Source organism: Cebus imitator, unplaced genomic scaffold (genome assembly GCF_001604975.1).
Source record: "Cebus imitator isolate Cc_AM_T3 unplaced genomic scaffold, Cebus_imitator-1.0 Scaffold179, whole genome shotgun sequence".
NCBI lineage: Eukaryota > Metazoa > Chordata > Mammalia > Primates > Cebidae > Cebus > Cebus imitator.
The window spans coordinates 1556708-1575669 of record NW_016107494.1 but is presented as its reverse complement, the minus strand read 5'-3'; the positions used below and the strand labels follow the sequence as shown (position 1 = coordinate 1575669).

Genomic DNA, 18962 nt, shown 5'->3' with positions numbered 1-18962 from the left:
ACTTGACTCTCCCCCTCCTCTCTCCTTGTCTGAGGTTCTTTTCCTCGAATGCTCATACCCTGTCCCCAGGGCTCATCCTCGTCATGTCTCTTGGGGAGCGGGGCCAGAGGAGAAGGGGTTCACTAAGTCAGAGTAAATGAGGTGACGGAGGGACAGGAACAGGAGATTGAGAAGAGCTTTCAGGCTGTTCTAATCCAGCCACTGTCAACCTGCTTCCCTCTATGACCTTGAGGGCATCCCCTGTCCCAGGCTGTGGCCTGCAGATATGACACCTCCACCCCTTCTCTATTGCACAGATGCAAGTGTGCAAGAATGAGGGGATCACAGGGACATCTGGCATCTACTCCAGCATATAAGACAAGCCAGTTGCTTGCAACCAGACAGATGCTAAGATCTCAGCAATAAAAGCTCTCAAAGCAAAAAAGACTGTCCCTGCACAGACTGGGTGGAGGGAGCCCAGCTCAGAAGAGGTCTCCAAACTCCAAACTGTCCCGAGCCAGCAATTTAAGGAGGAAGAAATGGAACCCCCACGACATCCTTTATATTTATAGTATAAAGTGGAGCAGCCTACAGAGAAGGCCCACTTTAAATATCATTGCAGGCTTGGAACATGCTGCCGGGGACACAGGTCACTACCAATGGGGAACCTCAATGGTGATGCCACAGCCTAGAGCCTATTGAGCCCACTCCTGCCTTCTACTCATCAGAACCATCCAGGAATGCCTGGTATTCATGCTGTCCCAGGAAAGGGATCCTGAATCGCTTCTGGCCACCCAGATGCTTCCACCCTAGACCACTGGGCAGTCCTTCTTGACATCTCATCTCACTCTCTCCTGCTGCAGTATCTGGTGGCAAGAAGCAATGAGGAAATGAGGCAAGAAAAAAAAGAGATGCAGTGTCCGGCACACAGGAGGTACTCCGTAACTACGATGTGAACGAAAATGAAGAAAGAGTTTTGGAAAGGTAAGGAGGAGAATGGAAAGGAAAAAAGGAGAGACAGGAGATGGGTGACTTGTGGACACTCACCGTCTTCATGCCCACAATGGACTTCTCCACCTTGGTGACGTATGTGACGTGGTCCTCATTGGACTTGAGCTCCTTCTGCTGTATCCTCTCATAGATGCCTACCACTAGCTCCCGGGGGATGTCAGCGCCATCATCCACACCTAACAACGTGGAGTGGGCAGGGGAGGTGGTGGAGTTGGGAGGGGGGTGTCAGAGCCCCAGAGACGGACAGAAGAGACCCCCACCCAGCCTGCAGCGCCTAGGGGGTCGCCTTGATTTTCGCCATGCTGTGTTTCAAAGCCTTCAATGGCTGGTGCCTCATACCCATTAAATTAAGAACAAGCTCCTTAGCCGGGCACCAAAACTAACAATGTAATATGGCCCCAAGACACATTTCCTGCCTCATCTCCCGATGTTCCTCAACCAGAGTCTTCGTGCCCACCTCCCAGGCCTCTTTCCTGATGGCCAAATACAGCCTCCATGTTCCTGCCGACCCTCTGTGCCTCTGCGGTCCTACCATCTTGCTTGTGTTTGTCTCACCCCCTTCTCCACCCCAACACTCCAGCATCCTGCCAAGGTCCTGTCTTGTACTCTTTTGGATCTTCCTCCTCCTGGGCCTCCCCTCCCCTCCAGTAGGGAGCGAGGTGTAGAGGGATTAGTTTATGAAGAGATTCCTCCCTCCCTGCCAGCAGGGGAGAGCAGGCAGACCCTATGCAAAGCAGGCGAGGACACCCCATCCTGCCTCCTGCTTCGTAGTAATGATTAAACTCTGGCAACAAAAAAAACACCGGCGAGGAACATGCCAACAGGCAAACACGTTTCTTCTGGAGAAACAGGCAATTAAAATATCTTCTTCTACTATTTCCACATCTTTCTTTAATGACTATATGCTTCTTTTGTAAGAGGGAAAAATTAAAAATAAAACAACTTTGGCAAGCATCTCTCAAAGGAGTGTTCCCAGCTACTGAGAGGACACCGTGCCTTCTATGCACAGCTCCCTGCCTGGTCTGGCTTCTTCCACATCTGATCTTTGGCTCAGGCAAATGAGCCATGCAGAGCCAGGGGGACTGAAAGAAATCAGGCTGCGGGTAAGAAAAAGCAGGGAGAAAGCCTGAGTTCAGAAAGCCTCCAGTTCAGGATGGCAGGCTGCATGCCTCTGTTGCTTCTGAATACTCGGGAGAAAGGAATCTTTTAGAAAGGCATAAACCCACAAAGACAGAGAACAGGAGCAAAGACACAGGCGCCCCATGACCTAGAAAGTGGACAAGTAAGTGCATAGATTAGCAAACCCGAGAAAGCTGAAACCTAGACCAGCAGAGAGGCTAGAGGCCGCGCGAACACCACACAGCCCCCAAAGGGCTTCGAGCCAGGGGCTTCAGCAGCCCCTGAAGGCGAAGGTGAAGGTGGGCTGGAAATAGGAAAACAGGCTGAAAATGGGTTAGAAAGCTGCTGGGCTTCCCTATCCCCTCCTCACTCCAGCAGAAGACTGGAGGTCCATTCTCTAGAACTCCGGGCTGAGGAACTCCACAACCAGGGTAGGGTGGGAGTCTGCTGAAAACCGGGGGATGAAGTTGATATCTATATATTAATCCTCAACCCCACTTCCCAGTTAACGATCTCAGAACTCTGGCAGCCAGAATCATACATTTTGGGCAACAGATTGGACATTTATCTTCTGGGTATCAGCCAGAACAAGAAAAAAAAATCTGATGATACTGCAGTGGGGGTCTCCCAATGAAATGGCTTAACTAAATCACCCTACGAGAAAGTCTACCAACAAGCAGGCTCCACCCGTGCTCACAGAGGTATTCACCAGCTTTCGGGTAGCTTGCTCTTAAATATTAATGAGTAACCAGATTTCATCAGCTGTATTCAGAAAGTCTATACCATGAAAGAGAAAGAAATATGGGGGGAAAAAAAACCAGAAGAAATAGAGGCAAGCAGGGAGAAACGCAAACAAGCAAACGAACCAATATTAATATCTTCACAGAGACGGGAGAAGATATTGCATCTGCAAAGCCAGAATTAAATGCGATAAAAGAGGAACATTGAGAGGACAGAAGAGAGCTATTGAGAATAAAAAACATGACCGCAGGAATGAAAAACTTGGTAGGAGACTTGAAAGACAGCGTTGAGGACATGTGTACTGAAGGAAGTCAACAAAGATGGCAGGTAGAACACTATAGAAGTTAGAGGATCAGACTAGGAGATTCACCAACAGAATAACAGGAGTTCAGGAAAGAGAGTCCAGGAAAATGGAGGGCAGAAATGATCAATACAGCATTGAAGAAGACTTCCCACGACTGGAGGGCATGAGTTTCTAGATGGAAAGGACCAATCCAACCCTGGGCATGATGGAGGAAAGAACTGTACCACTGCGTGAAAATCCGGAACACAAAGGGCAGACAGCAGAACCTGCAAGCTTGAGAGAGAGAGAGAGAGAGAGAGAGAGAGAGAGAGAAACAGACAGGAGGCCAGCAGCTGGGATGGCGGAGCAGCACTGGCAGCTAAAAGACAGTGGAGGAATACCTTTGAAATCCCGATCAGCATGTTTTCAGGCTGCAATTCTATCCTCAGCCAAACTCCCAACCAAGGGCAAAGACAGAAGAAGACAGATTCAGAAATGCAAGTTCTCAAAAAGGGCCTTTTCTCTGGAAGTAAACTAAAAATGAGGAAGCTCTGACATGCGGGAGCCGGGAGTCTAACACGAGAGGGAGGAAAGGAGGCCTGGGATGCCGGCTGTCCCTGGCCCAGCCACCGTCCACGCCGGAACAGGACCAGAGGCTCCCGGAAGATGACGCTCCTGCACCACCTCCTGGGTCTGGATGTATGGAGAGGAGCTTGACACGTAGGGTGGGAAGCTGGGGATGAACCAGAGGAGGCACACTGAGAGTTCAGCAAATGGAAAGAGAAGCATTAACTCCAAGGAGAAGTAGAGATAGGAAGGAGTTGCAATCATTCTGCACTTGCAGACTCAGCTTTGGAGTGTGAGTGGAGCCTTAATAACGTGAACACTGACATGACTGGGATGGGTCAGGGAAGGTGAATGAAAGAGGGCTAAACCCTTACTTTCTATAAAGAGGAATTCATAGATAATGCTTAAAATAAAAATAATTAACAAGGGCCAGGCACGGTGGCTCACGCCTGTAATCCCAGCACTTTGGGAGGCCGAGGCGGGCAGATCACCTGAGGTCCGGAGTTCGAAACCAGCCTGGTCAACATGGTGAAACCTTATTTCTACTAAAAATACAAAAATCAGCTGGGTGTGGTAGCGCACGCCTGTAATCCCAGCTACTCGGGAGGCTGAGGCACAAGAAGTGCTTGAACCTGGGAGGTGGAGGTTGCAGTGAGCTGAGATTGCACCACTGCACTCCAGCCACAGCAACAGAAATAATAATTAACAAGGAGCAGCGTATAAAAGAGACCAGATACCAAAGCGTAAATACTGTATATCCTTATTTAGATGAAGTTCAAGGACGGGCAGGACTCATCAATGGTAACAGAAGGCAGAATAGCTGTTACTCTTGGGCAAAGTTATGGATGGGGACGGGACAGGAGAGAACATTCTGGGCAGGTGAAAGTGACCCAGATAGGAATCTGGGTGTGAGGACACAGTGCACATGCACATAAACGCTCACCCAGCTTGTGGCTTACACACTCACAGTATGAACTTCATGCCGGTTACAAAAAGAGACAGGAAAAAACAAAGAATCAGAAGCATGTGGTTTAGCCATACAGAAGAAATGTAAATCGCTAAAAACGTCAAAAGTGGTGGCCCCTGAAGTAGGTGAGTAGGAGAGGGGCAGGGACTATTTTTTTTTCCTGTGGTAATCCTGTAGGATTATTTGACTTTATTAAATTATGTGCGTGTATAACTTTCTTTTAAACATCACTTGAGCACACATCGCACTTTGCCAGCCCTGGAGGCAGGCAGTGCACTGCTCCAGCAAGAAGGACCTGCCGGCCGGTGCCAGAGAGTTATCTGCCGGGCTGACTCGAAGGGACCCAGGACCTCAAGGCTCTGTTCCTGTCTCCTTCCTCATAAGTTGTGGAGGGGAAAGGCTGGCACCACTGAGCCACCAGCTCTGATGTCAGGGGCCTAGAGCCAACCCCGTTCCATGGAGGGCAAGAGGCACTGCCCAAGGTGCTTGTTGCTTTGGTTGCAAGTCCCCAGCTGCCTGGCACAAAAGCAATGTTCCCAGCCTGCTATGGGTGACCAAGCCCAGAGAGCAGGTGACACTCTGTGATAGGGACGCACGCTCATAGAATGCAGGCTGCACAGAATGAGACCTGCACCGTGGCCTTGCCCCTTCTGGCCCTGTGCCCATCTCCTCACCGCGAAGGTTTCGGATGAAGTCTTCCAGCATCATCTTCCGGTCAGGCTTGATATTGGGGCTGTACATGTCGGTGTTGAGGAGGATGATGGCGAAGGCGAGGATGAAGATGGTGTCGGGGTTGTGGAACTGCTGCACCACTTCGGGGTTGCACATGCAGTAGCGCTGGCTGGGGGGAGGGTCAGAGGCAGAGCGATGCTGAGACCCCGCCCACCCTCCCCCAGGCCTCAGCAAAGGAGGGGAGTGTCCAGGGAGTGTTCCAGCTCTCTTTAGGTCCGGGAGACCACCCTATACCATATCCTGGTCTTCCCCGTACCTCCAAATGCCCCACGTTTCCAGCCTGGGGAGCTTGAGGGCTCAGTCTCTTTTCTTTTCTTCACTTCTGTCTCCCCAGCCCATCCTCCTGCCCACACCAGAAGGGATGTTTCTGGCCCCTGCCCAAACCACCTGACAGTGTTTCCTGTCTCGGAGAGGCCCAGCTTCCCCACCCTGGGGTCTGCTGGGGAGTGCCCCTACCTGAAGGCCTCGATGAGCCGCTCCACCTTCTGGGCCTCCCCCTGCACACGGATGTGTGCCTGGAACTTGCGCAGGGCCTCGTCCAGCTCCATGCTGGAGAAGTCCATCTCGTCCACCACGCAACTGAGGGCAGGCAGGGAGGGTGTGAGGCCAGGCAGACCCCTAAGCACCCCCAACACCCATTCCTGCTGGCCTCTGTTCCCAGCCAGGATGGGTGCAGGGCCCCCAAGGCTACTCACCCCCAGGGGTCTCCTTTTTTTTTTTTTTTTTTTTGAGACGGAGTTTCGCTCTTGTTACCCAGGCTGTGGAGTGCAATGGCACGATCTCGGCTCACCGCAACCTCCGCCTCCTGGGTTCAGGCAATTCTCCTGCCTCAGCCTCCTGAGTAGCTGGGATTACAGGCACGCGCCACCATGCCCAGCTAATTTTTTGTATTTTTAGTAGAGACGGGGTTTCACCATGTTGACCAGGATAGGATGGTCTCGATCTCTTGACCTCGTGATCCACCCGCCTCGGCCTCCCAAAGTGCTGGGATTACAGGCTTGAGCCACCGCGCCCGGCCTAGGGGTCTCCTTTTAATGCCCCAAGAGGACTGTCTCCTCCCACCTCCCACAGTAGACCTTCCAAAGCCCAAATCCTGAGGCCACGAGAGGCTTCAGTGGCCCAGGACACAGGGGTGGAGGGAGGTTGAACTTGGGTGTTCCCACTCCAAATCCTAGTTCCTTCCTCCTTAACCTCAGGGTATCTCAAGCAAAGCTTTCAACATAAATAATGCAGTGAACACATTTACTCTCCTGTTCCTTCAGCGAACTGCTGGGAGCCTGTGTTTCTCCCTGGTTTAAATTTCACTTTCTCCTTTGGGTTTTGAGGTGGCTGAGTCCTCCCTTGGGTCCCCTCTGCCATAGGCTGAACGGTAAGGACTAGAGCCCCTCAAGCCCCTGGGACTCTCTGCAGCCCAGTCCCCTCCAACTGCCCCAGCGCTCAGGGGAGGCTGTGGTGGGAGGTGTGGCCTCTGAAGAGTAAATGACACATGCGATTAACGTGAGGACACAGCCAGACACACAGGGCCAGATTCTGGTCCTGACCCTCCTGCGAACTTGGTGTGACTCTGGCTCGCCCCCTCACTCCTGGGGCCTCCATGTGACCTTCTGAAAAGGGAGGAGGCTGGAGTCCCTGCTCTCCAAGGGCCTTGCTACCTCTGAAATGCTGCCTCCAACTCTAGAGGGTTTGCCTCTGAATGTCGGAGCTTCAGTGTGAGTGTGTGGGGTCACATGTCAGTTCCTGCAGCTAAGCAGGCGCCTTCCTCTGGTCTAGCTCGATCCAGGGGACTCTCCACTGCAGGGCTGGAGGGCGAACCCTCCCAGTGCCCTCACTCTCCCTCACCTCCCTTTGGGGTGCTCTGTCCCCAAGGCCATGTACAGCAAGGAAGGAGTCCAGGCCCGGCAAAGCAGGGGACCCAGTGTCCCCTGGGCATTGCTTTCCCTTTGGGAGAAGCAGACCACAGGCATTAGATGAGATGGACTCTCAGAACTGATGTTTGCCCACTCTGCACCCACTCTCCCTGGTCTCCTCCCACTGGCTGTGGCACAGCCCCTGCACACTGCCCCCGACACTGCCCACTGCTGGCGCGCAGCCCCTTTCTGCTCCCACGGTCCCTTGGTCCGCCTGCCCAGCACACCAAGGACACAGAAAGCACCTGCTGAGTGGCCCTGTGATGGTGGCATGAACTCTGAGCAGGACCCACTTCCTCTATGACCTCAGCTTCCGTTCTGCACCCTCTGCCTAGAAGAGATGGAGACCCCAACTCTGCTGTCAGTTTTTAGGAGAAAACAAGGGGTGATGCCACAGCGACGGTGGTCAGGGCTTGGTGGTCCATGGACTCTGCCTCTCCCACAGTTTTCTGGGGAGAACAAGGAGGAAAGAGCATCACTGAAGACTCTTAGAAAGGGAGGGGTGCCGAGAGGGAGCTGGGAGTCTCTCCTTCTCTTTCTTCTTTCCCTGCCTCCCGAGGCAGGGCCCATGGCCATCTTCAGGCTGCAGGCTGTCCTTGGCTTGGTCAATGCGGGCATCTCTCAGGCTTGCTGGCCGGGATGGAGGGAAAGTGAGGGTGGGGTTAGGGGTGGAGGCGAGCATCTTGCCCAAGCATGAGACTCGGCAGCACCAGGGTCAGGGCATTTGAGGTGAATGGCTGGGGAACAGGGGCCTCTAGGGCCAGCCAGGCGAGAGGCTACTCTGATTTCCCGGTGACCCTCGTCACCTCCACCCTGCATGCTCTGCAGCTGCACATGAGCTCCGAAGGCCCTGTGCAGCCACATGCGTGTGTCCCCATAGCCCACCCCATCAGGAGTCAGCACTGGGCACAACGGAGCCACACAGTGACACTGCCCAGGGCTGGTGACCAAGGGGTTGTGGTCCAATGGCTATGGAGGCAGAGCCTGGAGGAGGTGAACCAGTGTGGTCACGTAGCACGGGAGTCAGCGTGCAGGACAGGGAGATGGAGCTGGGCAGCGAGGGACAAGGAAAGTCTAATGAGAGACAGAGAGAGCAAGGAGAGAAAGAGAGGCAGCGACAGGCAAGGAGGAAAAGGCAGGAGCAAGATCCCAAAAGGAGCAAGACCGGAGAGCGAGACAAAGAACAAGCGAACAACAGAGACAGAGGGAGAAGGTGGGGAGACAGAGAGAGACACGAGGACAGAAAGAGACAGGGGGGAAAGAGGAAGAGACAGACTGGCAGAGATAAAGATGTGAAGTGTGCTGCTGATTGGTGGGGCGGCCACATCCCACCCTCTCCACCTAGGGGCACTACCTCTAGAGAGGCCAAGGAAGAGGCCTGGGTCCTCACAGGGCCCCATAATGGCCCTTGGTCCCTCTGAGTGGCATCCTGCTGCTCCCCAGGACTTGCCCCCATCTGTTCTGTACCCTGCCCCTTCCCTGTTTCTGAATGCTGAGGTTCTGGCACCCAGCCTCCCACATCCATCTTCTTCCCACAGCCTCCTTCTGCCCCAGAGCTACAGACTAGGTCTCACCCTGCAATGGTGGGGGTGCCAGGAGGCCCCGGGCACTGTGGGGGCAGGCTTCATAGGAGGCTGTGGGAGCAGCTGGCGAGGGTGGGATCTGCCCAGCCAAGCACGATGGCCCAGTTTCCAGCCGTTCAGTCAGGTGACAAGCAGCCGCTCGCTCGCTCAGGGCTGCGGCTGAAAGCACCAGTAATGAGCCGGGAGCCTGAGAGCCAAGGGCTGGGGCGGGAGAGGCAGCCAGGTGGAAAGGCTGGCCCACAGGGTGAGAGCTGCACACACCCCTCTTGGGCTGCAGGGGTGGACACTTGGGCTGCGGAGCTGGCGGGGCCTCTCATCCAACATCTTGCAGTGTGTGCTCTCAGAACCCCACAGCAGAGTCATAAGGTGGTTTGTTAAAACACAGATCGCTGGGCCCCACCCCAGATCCAGCAAATTAGAATATTTGGAGGCGAAGCCTGGGAATCAGCATTCTCTGCAAGATCTCCAGGTTGTTCCTAAATTGTGAAACCAACGACTGAGCTGAGTGCAAGGGCAGGCCTCACTGCAGGCTTTTAAAGTGCAAGTCTAGCTGCTCACAGGCCACCAGGCAGCAGTCCTCAGGAGCATGTGTCCCCCCCTGGCTATTGGGGCTGCTTTTCCAGCGGAGGTGGTGAGGGAGGGGTGGATGGAGGCATAAACAGAGGTAGTTCTCCCCCTGGCTGTGCATCCCTCGTCCTGCCTTCCTCCCCTCCCTGCATTTGCCACCACAGGGTATCCGCGATCCATGAACAGGTGTTATCCTGGGTTTCTCAGACCCTGGGGGAAGCTGACATGTTCTGGCTGTGAAAGCCCCAGCTGGAGGGGAGGAAGCTGTGCTGAGTGATGGGACACTCTACCCTCCTGCATGACGAGGCCACTTCCTCGATAGAGAGCTGGGGGTTGGATCAGGTGACCTCTCAGGACTGGGGCCCAGAGGCACCGGCTATCTCTGACACAGATGCTCCCAACGGCGGGTGGCAGACAGCCACAGCAGCACTTCTGGCTGGCTGGTGGCTTCGGCCCCACCCTCCTCCAGGGGGATCACTGATCACTGTTTGCCTTCCTGATGGGGCCTGTGTCATCCTGGGGAAGGTGGCTGGGGTGGGACTGTGCTGTCTACCATAAGCCCTGCTCACTCCAAGGTCCCCATCTCCCGGAAGCACCCATAAACCTTGGCCCTCTCCAGCACTAGCCTCTGTTCACTCCCTGAGCATAAGCTTCTGCCTCCACCGTCCCCTCTTTGTCTCGCTCCCCTCTCTCACTCTCTGTCCTGCTGCTTCTCTTCTCTTGCAGCGTCTACCAGCACTCCTAATCCCCGCCTTCCAGCCTTCTTTGCTGCCCTGGAATCTTCATGGGGAGCTGAGTATGGACAGTTTACCAAGCTCACCCCGCAGCCCCCACCCAGCACAGTCTGCAGTCCTCTCTCCTCGTTGGTCATCTTTAAGGTAAAGAGCACTGCACATTCCCGGGGGGTCTTTCCTGGTGTATCATCTCCCCGTTTTACAGAAGACAAAACCAAGGCCACAGAGGGCTTGCTCCACACTCCCGCAGGTAGGCTTTCGGCTTCCTCGTCTTGGGAGGCCTCTCCCTGCCCCACTGGGCTCTCTCCTCTCCACTCCTGTGTGTGCATGGGGCAGCAAGGGGTCCCTCATGCCAGTGGGGGATGCTACCTCCAAGCTCTTTGCTGAGTATGGCTCTAAGTGCTTTGCTAAACATGCAAAGACTTCATCTTCTCAAGCCTGTGCAATAGGAACCATTATCCCAGTATTTTTTTATTACATACAAGACTTCAGTACACAAGAGAGGCAGCCCTGCAGGCGGACTGCACACATCTCATTCCTTGCTGTCGTCTCCCAGACCAGGTGGCCCCCTGTGCCCTCCCCTCCCCCACCCCTCCCTGGCTCTCTGCTGCTCAGTGGCTGGCGCTAATGCATGTCTTCCTAGGGGCTGTGATCTTACCCAGATGGCTTGGTGGGGACCTGAGAGAGGCCGAGGGGAAGCAAGTGGACACAGTTACACAGGCGTGCTTATTGGTGCATGCATGGGCGGTCAGCACGGGGCTCTGTGGTCACCCTGCAGGTTCAGAGCTGGCCTGGGTGCCTGGAGCCCACAGATGGGGCCCACATCCCTGACCTCCTGCCTTCCCCTTTCTGGTGCTTTTTGTGCCCCGTGGCAATGGCTGGCTGACTCTTTCAGCAACATGCTCTGAGCGGCTCCCGTGTGCCAGGCTTTGCTAGGGATCCGGTGTAAGTGGCAAGCAACACAGTCTCTGTCTTGGTGCGAGGAGAGACAGGCATTAAACACAGTCAAAAATAATTCTTTACCTACAGTCATGACAAATTCTATGAAGGGAAATGACAGGGTCCCAGAAGAGGAGATGTATTTTATATTGCAGGTCTCAAAAGTCCTCTTTGGGGACATGGCATTTGAGCTGAGACTTGAAAGATGAGTAGGAGGTGGCCAAAGGAAGGAGAGAGGTTTCAGGTGGGCTAAGAGAGGAGGCACGGGCAAAGGCTCACAGCAGGGAGGAGCTTTCAAGAAGCTGGGAAGGGCCCGCAAGGTTGCAATGCAGACAGTAATGGGGAGGATGGCGACCGTGGGGCAGGCAGGCAGGCAGGGTCTCCATCTGTTAGCTGTGAGGGTCATGAGGAAGATTTGGGAGTTTATCCTGAATGCACTGGGACATAACGGAGGGTATGATCAGAGGAGTGACAGGATCCTGTTTGTTCTAAGAAGATTTCTCTGGCTGTTGGGGGGAAAATGAATGGGAGTTGGACAGGGAACAAGACAGAGGCAGGGCCCAGTTAGGGTGCTATTGCCGAGGTGCAAGCTAGAGGTAATGGGGCCTGGGCTAAGGCAAGGGCAGTGGACACAAACTGAATGAATGATCTAGCTGCATCTTGGAGGAAGAACAGATGGGACTCGAGATGCAGGGAATGTGGGAAGTGAGGGAAGGGAGGTGTCAACGCTGCATGCCGGAGCTCTGGCTGGAGCACCCAGGGGGCTGGAGGTACCGTTCTCTAGGGTGAGTGTATGGTGGCGCAGGCACACGTGCTGGAGGGGAGATGGAGTCTTCAGCTTGGGGCACATGAAGTTCAAGGTGTTCTTTTAGATAGCTACCATGCCTCCCCCTGTCCTAACTCCTTCTCAGGAGCACCCAAGTGCTTGTCTTTTTCATCTTACAAATTGAAACCCTGCCTTGGGCCCTCACTGCTCTCCAGTCACTTCCCCTCTTCTCTCCTCTTTGCGGTCTCCACCTCCTCATCTCCATTCACTCTTCAACCTGCTCCACTCAGGGTCCAGCCCCAGGACGCCATTAACACTTCCCTGCCACGGCCACTGCTGGCCGCCCTGTTGCCAAATCCAACGGCCCCTCTCCGGCCTCACCCCAGCCCCTTCGCAGCATCGACATGGTTAATTGCTCCCTTCTGGAAACACCCTCTTCTTGGCTTCCATCACCCTCCCTTCCCAGGTGGGCTCTTTCCTCCGGAGATGCCCCTCAGCCATTGCAGCTTCCCTTCCTCGTTGATCTGAAACTGGATCCTCTCCCCCTCTGAACAATCACTGTCCAGGTGGCTGCCCCCATTCTAGTGGCTCCAGATATCTAACATTTTAACTCGCTTGAGTACATTTTTGACAGTGTCTAGTTTGATAGATTTTTCAGATGAAATGTCCCCGAACCCAGCATCTCCCTGCCCCTGAAATGGAAAATCTATGCATGTTTATTTAGTAGATGGAGCACCAACACAGGGGGCCTGAAGCACATGTGTATTCTGCATTCTCATGAGCTCGGACACCACTGGCTGTGCGCTGGCCTCCCGGCTGCTCCCACACCGGCCATGGCCCTGCCGCTTCTCCGCTTCTCCGAGGCCCTGGGATCTGCCTATCTCTCCCCTTCCACGCCCACAGCTGCGGCTTAGGGCTTCAGCATTTCTCACCAAGGCTGTTAACAGCAATAGCCTCCTCACCAGCCTTACTATTACAGATAATGGGGCTTGGGCCAAGGCATCCTAGCCCAACCATCGTCCTAGGGTCCTTCTAGGCTCAATTGGTCCCTGGCTTATGCCCCTGCTCACATGTCTCCCAGGGCTTCTCACATCCCTAGTGTGAAGCCCAAGTCCCTCAGCAAAGCACACAAGGCCCTGTCCGCTTCCAGCTTCTTTCGCCCCTTCCCCAGCGTGGTCCCTCCTACCGTCCTGCTCTCACGCCCCACTTTGGTGCGGGCTGTTATTTCCTCCCGTCACCCAGCCCCAACCCTGCAGGTCTCTGTTTAGCTCTCAACCTCTCTAGGAGTCTTCTCTGACCTCCGCTGCCCCCGGGTCCTACCTTTTGTGTTTATCTCCCTGTCATAACATTTGCTGCCTGTCCTCCCCACGAGGCCACAGGCTTCTTTAAGATCAGGTAGTTCTTTTAATCTCTGCATCCCTGGTGTACAGGCACACAGTCACTGTTTTGTGGGATGAATGAATGAGTGAGAGATGACCAGGAATGACCTCGGGCATGCTGGTAGCTGGAGAAGGAGCCTTAGAGGCCTGTGCCTTTGGAAGTTCTACCCAGCAGCCTAGGATTATTCAGCCTTCTTTGCTGCCAAGGTTATCCGGAGCTGACACCTAGACCTGTGATGAACTTGGAAGTGGCCCTGAGGATTCCAGACTACAGGTAGTGAGGCAGTGCGGAAGGCACAGGCCCCCTCTTCCTCCTGCTGCATAGGCAAGTGAGTGAGGGATGAGAACTAGAGCACAATGACACCGATTAAACTGCTTCCAGCCAAGCATGTCTGGACCTGTCTCAGGAGGTGCCGCTGGCTGGTGTGCAGATCACGCGTGGGACTGTTTTTGCTCAGGCTTCCCCCTCTTTCCTGTGAGCTTCTGTGGGGTCTGTGGCAAATACCTCACAAGGGCTGGGGAAAAAGGATGGCTGTTTCCTGCCTCTGTAGAAACAGGTACAATCTTGCATAAAATTACTTGTTAACATTGATCTGTGTGTGGAATCAGTTTGTGCTGCAGGGAAATGAAGCATCCTACATGCCTGTGATCAAAACGAATTTCATCATCTCAACCTTCTTTTTTTTTTTTTTAAATGATAGCAAGACAGTGTCTGGCAGACAAAGGAACTAGCTGGGAGCTGAAAATAGGTAATGGTAGCAGCAGGGTTTTTAACTGGCTGGAAGAGACATGAAGCTCTGGAAGGTAAAGCCCAAGCTGAGGCCTGGGAGGAAGTGCGTGAGCTTGCGCTCCTAGCTGAGGCTAAGCCCAGGTCCAGGATTAGGAAGGAAAATGAAACCACCTGTTGCCACGGGATGTAGAAACCTGGGGTTTATTTGGCAGTTCTTGGCTTATACAATTCAATTAAAAATAGTCCCATCCTCCAGAAAGTTATTTTGCTCATCAGAACTCATAACCTGCTCAACAAAGGTCAAGGCGTTTTGGAAAAGTGCAACATGGCTAAGAAAACAGAAGTGGAGGAAATTGATTCAGGACTGCCGGCGTTCCTGGTGATGTCATGGGAATGAAGAGACTCTGCAGGAGCCTGGGCAGGGCTGGCTGCCATTCACACCTTGAGGCTCAGATACCAGAAGAACTAATTTCAAACTACACTTACGATTGGAAGCCCTGAGCTAATTTTTCATTTGCTGGACTCGGCAGCATCCCTGTTTGCTGGTGGGTCTCAAACAGAGGCATGCATTGGGATTGCATGGTGGGTTTACTGAGCCCCATGCCCCAGAGTCTGATTCAGTGGGCTGGGAGCGGAAACAGAGTTTGCATCGCTAACAAGCTTCTAGGTGAAGCTGATGCTGCTGGTTGAGGGACCACCCTTTTAGAAGCACTGCTTTATGCCAGTAACAGTGGGTGGAATGAGAAGAGGCCATGGAGCTGTTAGTTCAAGTCATGCAGCCTCTTGCTGCCTCATTTCCTCACCTTGAGAATGGAGACAACACCAAGAATATCTACTGGGCAGGGTTTTCAGGAGTTTTAAAAGAGGCAGTCGGTGTGAAGTTCCTGGTATACAACAGGGCTTAATGAATGACCATTTTCATTACGTACTGGCAGCCCAGGTATGGGCTGACATGCCTGTCAATGGCCAGGATCTCTCCCTGCTCCACCAACTGATTCTGCCTGAAATGACATCATTAGACAGCCATCCATCGGCCCTTTAAGATACATACACAACCACAGACAGGAAGCTGAGTCTGGCTCAGATCTCTTGAGACTTACAAATCAGTTTCTCAGCTCTGCTTTCTTCCCAAATGAGAACATCAGGGCATAGCAAATAAAGGCAAGGCAAGGGGTGGGATAGTACCTGATTCTGTTCGATTTCTCTGCCGCTGGCCAGGAGACTAGCCATTTCTTTTCCCTAGAGCCTCAGTTTCTGCCAGGGTAAAATGAGAGGGCTGGACCAGCTGACTGTCTAAGGGGTCTTCAGCGTTGTGATTCATGACTGGGGACTGACAAGAACTGAAAAAGCAACCAGACCACACGGGTCTTGGAATGACACACAGAGGCTGGATGATGCGGGGTTAATGGCTCAGGTGATAGAGTCATTGTGCCTGGCTTCAGACCCCAGCCACTGATTAGCTGTGTGACCATGGGCAAGTTCCCTAACCTCTCTGTTCTACTGTGCCTTCACTTGGTACAGATTAGCCACATTTCCCTCCCAGACGCTGTGAAGATGGAATGAGGTTTTGCATGTCAAGTTCTCAGAACAGCACCTGCGGTACACAGCACATGCTGGTCTGTGTGAGTTGTTACCATGTTTTATGACCTGCTTGCTCACAAACGGCCCTCCTGAAGACAGGACAACTCTGCCCAGGAGACAGCGACGCCCCGGAAGCCCCTCCTAGAAGGTCCACGTCAGAGTGACCTGTTGCAGCCACAGCTATCACACGGAGATGGAGACAGGCTCCTCCACAGCAAAGGTCTGAGTAGTCAGGCAAGGACTGGGTGTCGGGTAGGTCCGTTTTCATAGAGAAGTCCAATTTATACGCCAAAGTGGCCAAGCCAAAGGGAGTCTCAGTCCTTGAGCGGGGGGTCCCAATGTCTCCAGCTTCAGGAGTGAGTAGGTCTTAAACGCTCACGACCGTTGACTATTTAGGAGGATCCCTTATCTATCTGTGGTGGGGAGCGGGGCGGGGGAAAGTGAAGTGGTGAAGGATCAAGGCCAGAACCCCAAAGACACCACTTCTGAAGATATTCTCCTTCTGTTCCTCTGGAGCGGCAGCGTAACGTTTTCGAAGCAGTGGAAATGACCCTAAATCTTCTATTCCTGCCTGTACTGGGCCCCTCCCTCCATCCCTCTGTCCGTCCATCCGTCCCTCCCTCCCTCCCTCCCTTCCTTCCTCTCTTCCTCTCTTTCTCTCTTTCTTTCACTCTTACTCTGTTGTCCAGGCTGGAATGCAGTGGCGTGATCACAACTCACCGCAGCTTCCATCTCCCGGGCTCCAGTGATTCCCCTGCTTTGGCCTCCTGAGGAGCTGGGACCTCAGGTGCCTGCCACCACACCTGGTTATTAATTTCTTTTTTTGTAGAGATGAGGTTTCTGTTGCTCAGGCTGGGGTGCAGTGGTGCTCTCACATTTCACGGTATCCCTAACCTCCTAGGTTCAAGGGATCCTGCCACCTTGGCCTCCCAAAGTGCTGGGACCACAGGTATGAGCCATAATGCCTGCCTGGACCTCCTTTAATCTCCTCCAGACACATAAGATCTACCTTCGGCCCAGGCCGAAGATCTACCTTCCCCTTCCTCATGGGAATTCCTTGGGAATAAGGTAACTGAGATTACACACAGCAATATGGGCAGGACGTTCTCAAATAATTCCTTCCAGCGATGAAAGGGCAGAGCCTTTCAGACTGTCGAAGTTGACAGACAATCTGTCTTTACTTCTAAATGTCCCCTAAGAAGAACAAACCTGTTATACTCTGGCCAACACATTTCCATGGAAATGAAATAATGAAATCTGACCCAAATGTCAAACCCTGATATGTTTTGGAATTTAACAAAGGATGGAGCAGACACAGTGGAGGGAAGGAACACCCAGGAAACTTTCTTCTGGTAGCTCAACCCAGAAGCTACGTTCCTGCATTTCACGTAGATGGTAGACCCTGATGCTCTCCATGTGCATGGAATTCACACCGGAAAAAATCGTCCAGGCCAGAAAGAGGGCACTCACAGCCAGCATGGAGCATTCCCCATCCGTTGGCTTTCAAACCTGCTGAAGCGAACATTTCAGAAAGGAAATAGAGCAGAGCCAAATTCCCCAGCCATGTGAAAACCGAGAGGGAGAGGCTTCCAGCCCCAGAGGACCCTAACCCCGGCTGGCTCCTGCCACCACATGACTCTCAGCCTCTGGACTGGGCTTCCTCAGGCTGCAGGATGCTTCCAGATTGAACTGACCCCCTTCCCAGCAAAGCCCAGCAAGTTCCAGCAAGTTCTTGTTGTCTGCCTAGTAGACCTGACTCTGAGCCATGTTTGAGGATTCTCTTGTGCATGGGGAATGGGACTGGGGGTTCTAATGTCTGTGCTTTCAGGTAGGAAAGTTAATAATGGAAATAGCTAATTTTTAGCTTGTAGTCCCAGCTACTCAGGAGGATCATGTGGGCCCAGGAGTTCAAGTTGCGGTGACCTTTGATCAAGCCACTGCACTATAGCTAGCCATGGTGACAAAGAGGGGTCCTGTCTCTAATAAAAAAAAAAAGGAAAGAAATAGCTAACACAGATAACTTACTGAGCCTCAGGCACTTCATGTACATTGAAAACATTTAATTCGTATGAGACAGGTACTCTTACCAGCATTTTACTAATGAAGAAACTGAGGCTGATTTCTCCTCTAAAAACAAACAAACAGGCTGGGCATAGTGGCTCATGCCTGTAATCCCAGCATTTCGGGAGGCTGAGGGAGGAGTATTGTGTGAGGCCAGGAGTTTGAGACCAGCCTGGGCAACATAGTGAGACCCCATCTCTACAAAAATATTTAAAAAATTAGCCAGGCGTGGTGGTACATGTCAGTGGGGCCAGCTACTCAGGAGGCTGAGGTGGGAGGTTCTCTTGAGGCCAGGAGTCTGAGGCTGCAGTGAGCCATGATCGCACCACTGCACTCCAGCCTGGGCAATACAGCAAGACTCTGTCTCAAAAAAACCAAAAGCAAAACCTTTGCAGGTAAATACTGGAATGAGTGTGGCTCTGTGGGCCCAGCATGCCTTCTATTATTATCATTTGATACGGCCTGGTAAGAATACATTCCTTCTTGGAATGTGTCTTCTGTGGAAATAAGACACAAAAGGATGGAGATGTCAGCTTCAAGAGTGCTGACGGCCAAATTCTGGAAGCAAATGTCACTGCATCCACGACGCCCAGACACAGGCCAGCAGTCAAGGTGGAAGCTGCTCCCTCCCTCCTCTTCTTTCCCCGAAGGCCTGAGCCTGGGAGCTCACCCTTCCCCTCCATCGGCTTCCTGCCTCCACCCTTCCTCATCGGCTGCTTCCTGGGAGAGCGCTGTGGTTTGGGCTGTTTGCGTCTCCAAGGGGATGGGTGATTTATAACCTTTTATTCAGCAAACAGCTTTCTACAGAACGCATGCCACTTGCTAAATGTCACGGGGAGGCGGGGGGAGGGCAGGGGAGCCGTACAGAATCCCAATGAAGCCTTCCAGGCCTGGGCAAAATGGCACCTGGCGACTCAGTGTGTGTGTTTTCTCTGGCGGGAATGAGGAAGAGACAGTGATTCTAAAATCCAGGCTGGAATGAGGAAGAGACAGTGATTCTAAAATCCAGGCTGGCTGGCCGGCCTGGCCCACCTCCCCTGCTAGCGCCTGCCGCTTCCTGCTTCTCCTTCTCCTTTGCAGGAGAGAGCCCTCTCCATCTCGGAGAGAAACCAGGCAGTCAGTGGCCTATGGACTTTGGGGAGGGGCTCCTTTCTGTGGCGCTGGGTCAGCATGCCAGGGCCTCCAGGACCCAGCCTGCACCGCCACAGAATCAAGCATGAGGGATTGCAGCTTTCACTGAGGCATACTGGGGCTCAGCTCTGCACTCAGCCCTGCGGCTGGAGGCCCCCGGTCTCCTCACTCGCTTTCCATGCTTC

At 53.3% G+C, this 18962-nt stretch overlaps 1 protein-coding gene across 6 annotated transcripts in view; it reads right to left on the bottom strand.

Moving 5' to 3' along the window:
- IQSEC3 (IQ motif and Sec7 domain ArfGEF 3) overlaps window positions 1–18962 on the bottom strand; it is a 109134-nt gene that overhangs the window by 15000 nt on the left and 75172 nt on the right. For all 6 annotated transcript variants that reach the window (XM_017545392.2, XM_017545393.2, XM_017545395.2 and 3 more), the window contains exons 6-8: window positions 5856–5978; window positions 5342–5508; window positions 1027–1166 (exon numbers count right to left, since the gene is read on the bottom strand). In XM_017545392.2, the coding sequence (XP_017400881.1) occupies window positions 1027–1166; window positions 5342–5508; window positions 5856–5978 (430 nt within the window). The remainder of the gene's footprint in view (window positions 1–1026; window positions 1167–5341; window positions 5509–5855; window positions 5979–18962) is intronic.